This window comes from Ustilaginoidea virens, chromosome 4, assembly GCF_000687475.1.
Source record: "Ustilaginoidea virens chromosome 4, complete sequence".
Lineage (NCBI taxonomy): Eukaryota > Fungi > Ascomycota > Sordariomycetes > Hypocreales > Clavicipitaceae > Ustilaginoidea > Ustilaginoidea virens.
Window position 1 is genome coordinate 4097626 of NC_057319.1, and position 13564 is coordinate 4111189.

The window sequence follows — 13564 nt, forward strand, 5'->3', positions numbered from 1 at the left end:
GCTTGGCTGGAACGACGGGCAGCGCCGGCGGCGGGCCGCGGAACCGGAACCAGAACCGGAACCGGAATAAATTGGCAACTTGGTATTTATTGTAGGTGCTCGCGGTTGCCGGAAGGGAAAGGCTGCCGAAAGATTGAAACGCAGGGTCGAGCGTGCAAGCGCCGTCGGTTCCATGTTGCTTTGCCAGCCTGGGCACTGGCACTGGCACTGGCACTGGCACTGGCACTGGCACTGGCACTGGCACTGGCACTGGCACTGGCACTGGCAGGGCGGCTAACCCTTAACCCAGGGCGCATTGCTCCGGCTTCCGTCTGGTGCAGTCCGTGCAGTCTCCTTCTGGCCGGTTTAGCGCCGGTTTAGCGCCCTGGCGGGACGTCGCGGTCGCTGGTGTCTGCATCCATTGATGTCAACTGGTCTGGTCGGCAGGCGCTGGCTCCACTGAGCCGGCTGGCGGCACCAGACGCTGCAAAAGTGGGGGCAGCGACCTGACCTGACCTGACCTGGCCCGCTCCTTCCGAGACTACATATCAACCGACCTGTGCCCCCCCCTTGTCATTCGACCCCCCCATAATAACTTAACTGACCTGACCAATACTCTTTCCTAATGGAGAGATACGCTAATAAAGAGTAGTGGATCCTTTAATCTACAGTAGCCACTAGACTACAAGTTTCTTTATATATATTTTTCTATAGAAAGTGACTTCTATTATATTTCTATTTAGTATCCCTACCCAAGAACCTAGTATTAGACCTTTCTATAGAAAGTGACTTCCTTTCTTTCTACTAGGTAGGTACTTAGGTACTTAGGTACTATAGTAGAAAAAAGTACCTTTATATATATTTTTCCATATAAAGTGACTTCTAGCACCTCTACTAAGTACTTAGGTACCTAGGTTCTAGAAATAGAAAGAGAGGTACCCTTATATATACTTTTATATATAAAGAGACTTCTTTAATTTCTTTTACTAGGTACCCCTACCTAAGACCCTAGTAAAATAGCAGAGAAAGTACTTTTCATATATTTTTCTATATAAAGTGACTTAACCCACTATTCTCTAATAAACCAATTATATTAAGAATACAGCCCACAGCAATGGTCAGGTCAGTTAAGTTATTATGGGGGGGTCGGATGATAAGGGGGGGACACAGGTCGGTTGACCTGTACCCTCGCTCCTTCCCTACAGTAGCGCCGCCATTGATTGACTGGCTGGCTGACACTGACTGCTGCTGCGCCTTTGCGCGTGATCCTTTGCGGCGCCTGGCTAGTCTCCGTGCTGGATTTCTGGATTCTATTCGGCGTGTGCCGGATGGTCCAGCTGTTCGATTCGCGCGCAAAGGAAAGAAAGACGCTGCCGCGAAGCAGGGGATTGAAGCGAATATTGTGGGAAGAATTCGAACGAACGAACCAGACCAAACGAAGCGAAACGGCGCCAGGAGAAGCAAAAGTGGGGCTCGCGGCCACGTTTTGCGGCCCCTGCGTCCGGCCTTGAGCCTTGAGCCTTGAGCCTTCAGCCTTCAGCCTTCAGCCTTTAGCATTCAGCCTTCCTTCAGCCTTCGGGCCTCCAGACTTTGAACCCCAGACTTTGGACTCCAGGATCGGAATCCGTCCTCCTCCTTCCGCGCACATGTAAGCTGACATCGGTGCAGCCCTCCGACGAGGCTTGCCCGCCATCATGCCCGTCATAAAGTCGTGCGCTCCAGCCTCTCTCCCTCCGTCGATCCCAATCCCACCTCGATTCAACCCATACCTGCCATACCTGCCATACCTGCCAAACCACGCCAACCACCCAGTCTTCTTCCATCGACACACGGCATGAAGCCGTCGCCTCCGACGCTGGCAATGCCCGCGGCCGGCACCGCCGTTTCGCCTCCTCCCAGCAGCGCCGCAGCGCAGATTGGCCGCCCGTCCATGTGGACCAAGTCGGCTCAGCGGAAAATGACCCGGCTCTACGTGTATACCACCCTCCCGCTGAGCAAGATTGTCGAGCTCATCCATTCTCACAGTCCCGAGGGCGCCCCTGGGTACTGCCCCTTGCCGAGACGCGCTTCGTCCATGCCCACAGCCCTCGTTGCTAACTAACAACTTGGTCCCAACAGCCATGACTCGGCGCACAAGAAACTCAACATACTTCTGGACAAGGAACCGCGCTGGCTGCATCCGCGCAATGACTCTGACATGAGCCGCCGAGTTGCCGAGCTGGCCAATTCGCCTACCAGGCTCAGCTCAGCTGCTGCCGAGGCTGCTGCCGAGGCTGCACTTGATGGCCAGCCGTCTTCGGCGTCCAGCCATGCTCGGACGTGCCGCAGCCCTGGCCTGGTCTGGTTCCAAGACGGCGTCAGCCCAGCATCAGCATCGCTCCCACAGCAACTTCCCGCCTTGCACCGGTCGGCAGTCGCATTTTCCTCGCCGCCGCCGCCGTCTGGCTCACCGACCTTGACTCTCCAAAACCCGAGCCTTGCTTCCACCGCGGGATCCCCCTTGTCGCATGACCAGGCTGAATGCCCGGGCGAACCGAAGCTGTTTTCCAACTTTTTGCGCCGAACCACCTGTCTTTCCAACTCAACAAACAACACCACCGGATCCTTTCGCCGCGTGCTCTCCGACTATTCCGAGCCATATGTCCAGACAGTCAAGCGATTGGTGAAGAGGTTTACCGCGCCCCTGAGTGCCGCCCAGTCTAGTGTGTCGCCGTCGCCGTCGCTGGAAACCGCCGCCGTTGCTCAGACTTGGGTCGATGAGGATGACTGTCCTCCAAAGCTTCAGCATCGCCCGTTTCCTATACCCGGAGACGCTCTTAAACTGGATGAGTGCGCCTATGGAGAACACTGCCAAGCCACGCGGGAATCCCACACACGCCAACGCTGTCTGTGCTTCGACGCCGACCTGGACGCTTGCGTGCTCCCCTGGGTCAATCGGACGGGTCTGACCCGCACAGGGCAGAGGCTGGTGACCAGCGGGCCGACGCGACACGACCTTGACGTCGTTGATCCGTTTGGCAACACTGTGCTTCATTTCCTCGCAGCGCGCGGCTCCCTCGATGTGCTCAAACAAGCCTTGAAGACGGACTACTGCCTAACCCTGATCGGAGCGAGGAACTCGGCCGGCCAGAATTTCCTTCACGTCCTTGACCGACGCATCCTGGAGAACTCTGACCATGTTGCCAGCCTGCTGGCCACGGTTCCGGAAAGCGCCAGCGACTTGATACACTCTCGTGACGACTACGGCAGAAGTTTCGTCCACATCCTTCAGGCAGAGCAACCCCCTGGAGGAGAGCTTGTGCGACGGGTTGCCGGCCTCTGCCACCGCCCGGGATTTTCCGTTGCCAGGGACGCTTTTGGCTTCACGGCCACCAGCGGAAGCGACCCGACAAGCACGGAAGGGGGCCAACCCAGACTGGCTCTACAACAGTCCCTCGGTCCCATCTCCGCCACGGGTCCCGGACTTGCCGGGGAGAGCAGACTCCTCCGGCACATCCGTCTTGCCGAACAGAACCCTCTTCTGCAGGACGAGCACGGCCGAAACGGCTTGCACTGCCTCGCCATGGCGACCCTCAGCTCCGCCGCCGCCGCCCACAAATACCAACGGCCCTCCCCCGCCCGCGACAAAATCACCAAGAGGCAGCGGAACCCGGGGGCGGCGCTGGACTCGAGCAGGAACCGGCTGGCCCTGCGGCTGGGGCTCCTCCAGGGACTGCTGGAGGCCGGCGTGGACCCGAACCAGCACGACGAGGACGGCAACACGCCGTTGATGGTGTTTGTCGCCAACCTGCCCGAGGACGATGATTACAAGATGCCGCCCAAGATCCTCGAGGCCCTCGTGCAGGGCGGCGCAAACGTCGGGGCGCGGAACAGAAGGGGCGAGACGGCTCTGCACATTGCCGTGCGCTGCGGGCGGAAGCTGGCGATGCGGACCCTGTGCAGGCACGGCGCCAACGTGCACGCCAGAGACTCGGCGGGGAGGAGCCTGCTGGATGTGGCGGATGCCAAGATGCTGGGCTGCGAGCGCGGCGGCGACACGAAGAGGTATGCGCATTTCGAGGCATGCCGGGCGTGGTTGAGCGGGAGGGGGATGGCGCTGCAGCGCCCGAGCGTGACGGACGAATGGGGACGGCGGTGAATGTGATGCTGCTGCTGCTGATGCTGCTGCTGTTGATGCCGCTTCTGCTTTCTGCCGCTGCTCTTTTCGTATTTCCTGTTTTGTGCACATGGCATGGTTGGCATGGGGTTTTCCAATGGTTCAGTTGGACGTGATCTAGTTGCACGTGGCGGCGAACGGCGTTTGGGCAACAGTACAGACGGACCAGAGGGCTCGCGGATAAACATCTCCAGCATCACTCATTCAAGCAGTGCCACTGAATCTATCTACAACGTGGTTTCAAACGCACGCCGTCACGACCAGGTCGACTCGCGTCCCGATTGCCCCTTGCCTGGGATGCCCCTTCACACACACACACACACACACACACAAGATGCAGCCCCAGCATCTCCAGCTTCGGGTGCTGCGCAACTGCACAGTTACCAGGAGCATTTACCCGTCCAAATCTCTTGTCCGCAATGCGTTCTAAACCCTCCTGGCTGGTCGCAGTTGCCCTGCTTGTTCTTGGCGTCTGCCGACTTGTAGGCGTTTTCGTTGCAGGAGCACCAGCTGCATATGTGCGTGTCGTATTTGATGTCGCCGCAGTAGCATTTGATGCAGTGTCCGGGGCAGAGCTGCTTGTGCGGCTTGTCTGCCGCTGCTGCGATGGTGAGGCAATTTGCCAAAAGCACAAGCGTAGGCTTCATCTGGAAAATTAAGGGGGGGGGCGTGGTTTGGCCAGCAGTCAAGACGGGATGATGGGGGAGTTGAGTTGGGAATGTATTAAATGACTGACTGACTATTCAAGGGAGAGGGTGGACATTGAAGTGCGCCTTTATATATGTGTATTCGTTTGTTGAGGTTTTTATGTTATTCCCCCCCCCCCTTGATTCAGCCCATATTTACCACATGCCAATCTATTTTCATTCCGACATCGTCGCATCGGTAACGGGAGTGTACCGAGCCGCGTGGATGGTAGAGCCAGGCAAGGCGTCCACTGGTCGCCTGCCGTCCACTCACCAAACTGTATTCAGTTGTTGGTCCGATCCACGCAAGTCATGACACAAGGGGGTGGATTCTACTCGGTACTCGGTTGCCGTCCACCTTTACTGCTTGACGAGCAGGGACACGGCTGGGGTTGCAGCGTCCCTTTCCCTTCCTTCAAGAATCGTGAGGCTATCGTCGACTGTGACCGGGTGAGAAATGGCGACATGGCTCTTCTCATCATCTCCATGCGGGGGATATGAATCCCGGCTTAGCGGGCAGTGAGTGAAGGCCAGCGTGAATCACGATCAACGGCCTTGATGAGAAGATGAGCCCATGACGCACGCCGACTCGGGGCTCTTTGACCCGGGGTTCAAGCCGGATACCGTGGAATCGAAGCGTGACCGATTTTGCCCCAGCGGATTGCCCAAGAGTTGAGATGGCAACCGTTCGCACTGGAACGGACGAGCAGTTGTCGAATGTTCCGTAGCCGGTTTCGAATTCGGATGGCCCGAGAAAGGCAGCTTCGAGATCAAGGCAAGCATTGCCGCCACAGGGCATGTTTTCCGCCCTGGTCCTAGCCCAGCTTTCTTTCTTGCCCAGATGATGCTGTGACAAGTTATCGGGTCCCCATGACATGTCAAAGGCCATGTCATGTCATGCCATGCCATGCCATGCCATGCCACGCGTGGGACGAACGTGAGAGCCAAGTGTCTTCCTTTTCCAACCTTTTTTTTTTTTTTTTTTGGCAGGTCGATAGGTTTCAGCTGTTTCAAAATTCATGGCAAATCGACGGGTGGGCGGGCTGGCTGGTTGCCTCGCCTCGTTGAAGCGAGAGCAGTGTGGGTCCTCCGTCCTCGGTCCTCTTGCACTTGGCTTGCGTATCTTATCAGCCGGCAGCACCTGGCCCTGGCAGCTGCCGAAATTTCTGGCTCTGCCCACACAACCACACAACCAGCCGCCGCCGCCGCCGCCTCGTCTCCATTCTTTCCCCTTCAGAGTGAATTGAATTGCCGGCCCAATGGTCAAGAGAAAGGTTGCGGCGCTGGAAAAGCTCGATGCGGACCTGTACGTTGCCTCCTTCCCGAGATTCTGTCGCCCGTGGCCATCCGTACTAAAACTCACTCTTCCAGCGCGAGTCTGCAGTACAAGATTCGGCGGGATCCCAAGTACGTTCACTTCCCGACGGCCGGTTTCAGACACTGGCAATGCCGGTAGCATGGCATGGCCATGGACGTGTTGATTGACATTGCCTTGCAGGTCATACAAGGACGACTTTTTAAAGCAATGGGAACAATATGAGTCGCAGCGGGAAATCTTTCTCGCCTCGCCAACCGCTGGCACGGCCGATTCGATCGAATCCTTTCACAACATGATCGACCTGATTGCGCATGTGGCGGACTGCTATCCTGACGAGACAAGGACGTACCCGGACGACCTGAAGTTGATCCTGACCGAACATCATGCCACCTTGAATCACGACCTTCGAGACAAGATGGTGGGCAGTCTGGTTCTTCTCCGGCGCAAAGATGTCATCGACTCGGCCAGCTTACTCACCACCTTGTTCCCCATCCTGGTCTCGTCGCCGAGCAAAAGCCTGCGCGAGCTGCTCTTCCACAAGATTCTCAGCGACTTGCGAAACTCCAATTCCAAGTCCATCAACCACCCCCTCAACCGCACTGTCCAGACCGTCTTGTACAACCTGGTGACGGCGGATCGAGCGTCTCCCAGGGCCATCTGGGCCGTGAAGCTGACTCGCGAGCTGTGGAAACGCCAGATCTGGACCGACGCCAAGCCTGTGGATGTCATGAAGGAGGCCTGCCTGTCGGACAACGAAAAGGTGGTGATTGGCGCCACGCGTTTCTTCCTCGGTGGAGACAAAGAGCGGGAAGAGCTCGAGGACGACAGCAGCGACGAGGAAATCGACCTGACCAAGGTCCGGCATCAGTTCGGTATCAACAAAAAGACGAAAAAGATGAAGAAGGTGTACGAAAAGGCAGTCAACAAGGTTCGACGGGACGAGCGCAAAAAGTCCAAGCCCCATCCGCTCAACTTTTCGGCCCTTCACCTGCTGCATGACCCCCAGGGCTTCGTGGAGCAACTCTTCTCGAAGCATTTGCAAAACACGAGGTCGAAACTGTCGCTGGATTCGAGGATTCTTGCTTTGCAGCTCGTTACCAGACTGGTGGGCTTGCACAAGCTGACAGTGGTGTCAATGTATTCTTGGTTCATCAAGTACCTTTCGCCGAGACAGCAATCCGTCACCAGCATCCTCGCGTGCTTGGCGCAGGGGGCGCACAACTTGGTCCCGCCCGACGTTCTTGAGCCCCTGATCCAAAAGATTGCAAACGAGTTCGTCTCGGAAGCGGCAGCTTCAGAGGTGGCCGCCGCAGGCCTCAACGCCATCCGCGAGATTTGCGCCAGACAGCCCCTGGCAATGACGGACACGCTGTTGCAGGACCTGGTCCAGTACCGCAAGAGCAAGGACAAGGGCGTCATGATGTCGGCCAAGGGCCTGCTGTCGCTGTACAGGGAAGTGGGCGCAGAGCTTCTGCAGAAGAAGGACCGCGGCAAGAACGCCACGATTGGGCTGAAGAGTGGATTGCAGCAGCAGAAAAAGTTTGGCGAGGAAGCCGTCGGGGGCATCGAAGGTCTCGATCTGCTGGCGAGCTGGAAGGAAGAGGAGAAGAAGCGGAAGCGGCTGGCCAGGGGTCTGCCGGAAACGCCGGGTAGCGACGAGGAAAAGGACCAAGAGGATGACGGCTTCGACTCTGACGAGTGGGAAGTCGGCTCCGAGGACAGCAGTGACTCTGGTGAATGGATCAACGTCCATCACTCCGACGACGAAGCGCCAGCTCCCAAAAAGCAAAGGAACAGGGGCAACGACGGCTCGTCCGGCTCGGGCGAGGACGAGGACGAGGATGAGGATGACCGAGAAAAGTCGGAGGACCCAGAGTCCTCGGCCGACCAGCACCAGCGCATGCAGCTCCTCGCCACAACCACCATCCTCACGCCGGCCGACCTGCAAAAGCTCCAGGAGCTCCGCGCCGCAGCCGCCATCGAAAGCGCAGCAGGCGGCAACCGCCGCAAGGGCCCCAACGCCCCGGAGGCGCGACACACCGACGACGGCCTAACAGCTGAGAACATCGAGGCCCCCGCAAAGCTGCGCAGGCTGACCAAGGAGGAAAAGGTTGCGCTGGCCAAGGAAGGCAAGCCGGACAGAGAGGAGCACAAGTCGACGCAGGCCATCAGGAAGAGCAAGAAGGAGGCGGCGGGCAAGAGCACGAGCAATAGGGAGAAGCAGCGGAAGAAGAATTTCCTCATGACGCTGGGCAAGGCCAAGAGCAAGCAGAAGAGGAGCCTGGTGGAGACGAGGAAGGTGCTGAGGGGGCACGTGGAGAGGAGTACGAGGGGCGGTCGAAGGCGGAATTTTGCGTAGAAGGAATGTACGGCAGATGCGGATGATACGGATTATACACTGGGCGTTGTTGCATTGTTGCCTTGGTGCGCAGTTGCCTTGGTGGGCGAGGACACCCGGCCTAGAATGCCATTGCGCGTCAATTATCATGACATCAAGTTAATTGTGTGCCATTTCCCAGCCAAAGTGAACGCCTGCTACTGCCCCCAGTATTAGTCCAAATGTCCTGCTGACGCCCATCGCCACGAAATTATATCCAAGAGTGCCGTCTTGACGCCTAGCCATAAATATATCCAAGAGTGCCTTTCCCCCCCCCCCCCCCCCCCCAGCCGACGACGCCAAACGCCAACCATCACGGGTTATCCCCCCAAGCCAAACCAAAAACGCCCCTTTTCCAACACGAGCTGCACGCCAAAGACACCCGAGGGCATCATGCCTCGATCCCCACAGCCGCCCTACGCAGCCAGGACGTCTTTGGCCTCTCCGCCACCCGTGCCGGTCTCAGCCTCCTCCTCCTTCCTCTTCCTCTTCCCGCCCGCCACCCGGGCTGGCGCCTTCTTTGCGGCCTGCTTCTTGCCCTTGCCCTTGCCCTTGCCCTTGCCCTGCTGGGTCTGCTTCGACCCCCTGGGCTTCTTCTTGGAGACCTTGTCCGCGACGGGGGCCTCGTACCGCTCCACCGGGGAGGGCAGGCGCCCGGACTGCCGGCGGGTGACCATGCCGGTGCGCACCCTGGCCGTGCGTTGCAGGACCATGAGGGCGTATGAGGCGTCAAACATGTCCTGGTCGACGAAGATGGGCCGCGGGGGCGTGCCAATCTGCATCCAGGTGTTTGGTCTGAGATCGTGTTCTGCAAAGAGGCTCTGGACGTGCGCCTCTTCCGGGGTGAGTGCTGTTGAGTCTGCCATGGTGGGTTGCGGCGAGGGGACGGGGTCCCGGTGCTCTCTGAAGAAGAGGGTGCCTGAGGAGACGAGATGTAGATGGATTTAAAGAGCGCCTTAAGGAGACAGATGTAGATGGATTTAAAGAGCGCCTTAAGGAGACAGATGTAGATGGATCAAAGGATGGAGCGTCTGAGAGCAGATGACTTGAAGGATGTCGTGTCTGATATAGACAAGACGCAGATCCTAAAGAGTAGAGCGTCCTGACGAGAGATGCAGATGATTTGCAGGATAGAGCGTCTGAGCGCCTGGTACGAGACAAGACGCAAATTCCAACAAACAGAGCGTCCCGAGGAGACAAGATGCAGATTCCAAAGAGCAGAGCACCCTGAGAAAGAGAAGCAGAATAATTTAAAGGATATGATGCCGTGTCTGAGAGCAGATGAGCGCAGGTTCCAACGACCAGAGCCTCCTGGAGAACGCAGCCGCCTCTCAAAAATACCCAATAAACGAGAAAAGCCCGAACCAAACAAAAAAAAAAAAAAAAAAAGGGCAAGCAATGTCCCGCTGCTGCGAGACGTCCGCCCCAGCAGAGTTCACAGACGTGCAGGTAGCCGCAACTCTAAAGTGGAGGGCGGTGCAGGCCGGCGCGCGCATCGACACTTGCCTCACGCCCCCAGGTCAGTCGAGCCGACGTGCCTGGCCCGACTTGTGGGCATGCCGCGGGCTGGTTCTCTGGCCGTCTCATCGTGCTTGCGGCGCTCCGGCTAGTTGGCGTGCCTGTTGATGCTGCCCGGTCAAGGTGGCTGTCAAAACGCGTGGCCGTTGATGGCCCTTCGGTGATGGCTCTGGGCTGACTTCATCGTGGCTTAATCAGGGCAGCTGTGCGTTTGAGCAGGGAGCGCGAGCGCGGGCGCGTGCTGGGGGCACGCGAGAGCGACGGGGCGTTGGGCAAATACTTGCTTGTGTGGCAAGGACGATGTTGGTGAATACTGGCATCGGTTTTTTTCTCGCATCATCTCGCGGATGCTCGCTAGTCAGGCAGGGAATGGCCGGATGCTCGCTAGTCAGGCAGGGAATGGCGTAGCAGGAAATAGGTACACAAACAGGCATCCCCAATGGCGAAAAGGGAGGGCATGAACAGCAACTTGGCCATGGTGGCAGGGCGGTCGCAAACCAAGACTCGTCCGGACGGGCTCACGGCGTGGATGCAGAGGATGCAGAGGATGCAAATGCACTTTGTCAAAGTACGCAAAAGGTATATTTGTTTCATGTCATGACAGGCGGTATGAAATAACCCCCCAACTGAGCGCATCCAGGCAGCCACGCATCCAAGCATCCACGTCTGCTGGAGCAATCGCCCCCCCGCCCCCTACGAATCCCTCGAAGCAGGTACGACAATCGCATCGGCATCGTGAGCCTTATTCCGGTGCTGGGGGTGAGTCTTCTCCGAGTTGGGCGACGACCCTCCGTTTTCTTCGTCTCCAGCGGCGTTGACGATGCCAATATCGGCGTCACCCAGCGCGTCGACGACATCCTTGTAAGCGGGGACAAAGTTGACGCAAAACGCGTAGATGGACGCCACCGCCATGAAGATCAAGGGCACAAACATGGCGTAACCGGTGCCGTCGGCGTGGCCTTGGCTCTTGAAGTAGTCGCCGGCAGCTCCGGTGGCTGGGGGCACGCAGGCTCCTCCGACGACGCCGGCTACGATGTAGCCGCTGCCGCGCTTGGTGTGGCGGCCCAGACCGCGCATTCCCAGGGCGACAATGGTGGGGAAGCAGATGGACTCGAAGAATAACACGACATAGAGCATCGACATGCCCGTGTTGCCACGCTCCGTGATGGACGGGATGAGGAAGACGACGCAGCCCAGGATAAACGTCAGAAACACCCACCGCGGTCGCATGTAGTTCATCAAGCCGAGGCCCGCAAATCGTCCCACCGCGAACGCCGCCTGCGCACCAGCAAAGAACTTGGCGGCGGCCGAGTCGGAAGTGCCTGGGCGCGTGCCCACGGTGTAGTTGATGAAGAAGCTGGCAACGGCGACCTGGGCGCCCGTGTAGCAGAATTGAGCAAAGGCCGCGTGGAACAACTTCCACTGCTTCCAGAACGGCTTTTCGGCCTCGCCGCCGGCGTGCGTCTCCTGTGCCTGGAATTCCATATCTACCGCACGCCGCACTGTTAGCCAAAACTTGACAAGACAAGGAAGAAGGAGCGGTTTTCGGGCAGCCTGGCTGTTACGGATCAAGGGAGGCCCATACCAGCATCGGTGATTTCGGGTATGTCGGCAAAGAAGAACACCGTCGCGAGCAGCAGCACAAAGACGGCAATGGAAAGATAGACCCATTGCACATTGGCCAGCGCATGCTGGTCGCTGAAGTTGAAGAAGACGTAGGAACCCAGGACCGGCGCAATCACGGTGCCGACTCCGTTGAAGGCCTGAGAGAAGTTGATGCGCATTTCCGAGTACTTCGGGGGGCCGCAAACTTCAACAATCAAAACCGTAAGCGACCGGGTCGTCTTGCACACCTCGTCCGGAAAGGAGGGCCACGCTTACCTGTGATGTAGGGGTTCGCTGCCGTCTCCAGAGAGCCGAGGCCATTGCCGATGATGAAGATGCAAGCACAGAAACCTCCAAAGGATTCTTCTTTGAGCGCAAGAATAGCCAGCAAGCCGCCGATTGCGTAAAGAACCAAACCCCAGATAAAGGTTGCTTTGTATCCGTAATGTCGGAGGATCCAGGCGGCATGGCCGATGGACGCTAGGGGGTAGGCTCTGAGAAGCTGGCGGTCAACACCCCCAACTCGGTCGACGCTCTGGGGAGGGCTGGAGACGTGGATACGTACCCAAAGTAAGCCGCCTGGAGACCAGCAGAACGGGACTGGTTGATACCCAGGACATTCTGGAAATGCTTGTTGAGGGTGTCGAGAAGGCCATAACTGAAGCCCCAAAGGAAGAATAAGACTGTGACCAAGCAAATGGGGAAGATGGACTGTCTCAAGGTCAGTTCGGCAGCTCGCGTGCGACGACTGTCGTCCGCTTTCAGCGATCGTCTCTTCATGTACTCGGTGAAGGACATGATGGCGCCAAGTCACAGACCAGCTGCGGCAGCCGATTCTCTGGGCGGGATGGGTGGATGTTGCCGAAGCACACTTCAGACGGATGGCGGCTTGTTTGACAAGCTCGGGTCACAGCAAGTGCAAGGCAAATTGACTTGCGCTTGGCGCTGAAGGATGTTGATGACGAGAAGAACAGGAATTGCGTCAGGAAAAGGCTGGGGGTTGACCATGGCTTTAAACTAAAACCTCCAAACTCGTCGCACCACGTCAACGAGGCCAAGGGACACTACCAAAGCTACGACGTATGATTCAAGCTAGGGTACTAGATGGTGTCGAATGAGTTAGCATTCTATTGCATGGCAGAATCCGGAGGGAGATGCCGCTGGGGTTCTTTCAGGGGAGGGAAGGGGGTGTGTGTGGGGGGGTTCCTAGGTCGATCAAGGGCCAAAGATGTTGATGCCCACATCATACTAGGACCCTCTGCCATCCAGACTAACCGGGGGCCCCGCCAGGCGGCTGCCGGCCTGCTTTCGGCAAGTCCGCCGCAACTTGGGGCTTGACAAACTCTTGGTGGTGAAAAACTTCACCCGAGTAAGTGACGGAGTGAAGAAAAATCAATCGTAGCTACCGTACGCGCCGCCGCCACCAAAAACAGCACAGAGCAAGGCTCTGCCGACGGGCCGACGTTGTTCGAGTGGCAGGCCTTCATGCAGGAATAAAGAATCCATCAAAATTGAACACTGTCCGGAGCCGTGACCGTCGTCCAGGTTGCGCAACTGCTAGATGGCAAAAGTTTGTTTGCACTAGTCAATCCCTCCGTTAGCACGGGGTGTTGCTGCGACAGCCACCTAAACAAGGACCAAGCCCTTACCAAAAGGGCCTGGTCCTTGTGGATGTGGATTGTGGATGGCAACTTACGGGTAGACCCAGGGTCGAGCTTGGGTCCCCTTTCCCCAAGTGCGACTTGATCGGGCATGCAATAATGACCCAAGATGGGAGATTGCGAGCATTGGTTCTGCGCTCTCTTGTGCCGTCTCCTGCGGTAGAGTCTCGACACACACTGGTCTAGTAGGCCGACGGCATGGCGGGAGTCTGAACCCAGCAAACAACCTTGTCATTGCCATTTGCGGGGGCATCTTAGATCGAT

At 57.7% G+C, this 13564-nt stretch overlaps 5 protein-coding genes across 5 annotated transcripts; 2 read left to right on the forward strand and 3 right to left on the reverse strand.

Moving 5' to 3' along the window:
• Positions 1–1813: 1813 nt before the first annotated feature.
• On the forward strand, positions 1814–4117 carry UV8b_05567 (uncharacterized protein; the record flags this gene model as incomplete). Its single annotated transcript, XM_043143064.1, has 2 exons — positions 1814–2022; positions 2098–4117. The coding sequence occupies 2 exons, from the start codon at positions 1814–1816 to the stop codon at positions 4115–4117; spliced, it is 2229 nt and encodes a 742-aa protein (XP_042998997.1).
• A 1064-nt stretch (positions 4118–5181) lies between these two features.
• On the reverse strand, positions 5182–5604 carry UV8b_05568 (uncharacterized protein; the record flags this gene model as incomplete). Its single annotated transcript, XM_043143065.1, has 2 exons — positions 5182–5329; positions 5405–5604. 2 exons carry the CDS (start codon positions 5602–5604, stop codon positions 5182–5184), a joined length of 348 nt encoding a protein of 115 aa, XP_042998998.1.
• Positions 5605–6080: 476 nt separating this feature from the next.
• Positions 6081–8498, forward strand: UV8b_05569 (uncharacterized protein; the record flags this gene model as incomplete). The annotated part of the gene is made up of 3 exons (XM_043143066.1): positions 6081–6127; positions 6193–6228; positions 6320–8498. The coding sequence occupies 3 exons, from the start codon at positions 6081–6083 to the stop codon at positions 8496–8498; spliced, it is 2262 nt and encodes a 753-aa protein (XP_042998999.1).
• Positions 8499–8932: 434 nt separating this feature from the next.
• Positions 8933–9382, reverse strand: UV8b_05570 (uncharacterized protein; the record flags this gene model as incomplete). The annotated part of the gene is made up of 1 exon (XM_043143067.1): positions 8933–9382. One exon carries the CDS (start codon positions 9380–9382, stop codon positions 8933–8935), a length of 450 nt encoding a protein of 149 aa, XP_042999000.1.
• Positions 9383–10727: 1345 nt separating this feature from the next.
• Positions 10728–12437, reverse strand: UV8b_05571 (uncharacterized protein; the record flags this gene model as incomplete). The annotated part of the gene is made up of 4 exons (XM_043143068.1): positions 10728–11521; positions 11620–11844; positions 11916–12133; positions 12205–12437. 4 exons carry the CDS (start codon positions 12435–12437, stop codon positions 10728–10730), a joined length of 1470 nt encoding a protein of 489 aa, XP_042999001.1.
• Between the last annotated feature and the right edge of the window lie 1127 nt (positions 12438–13564).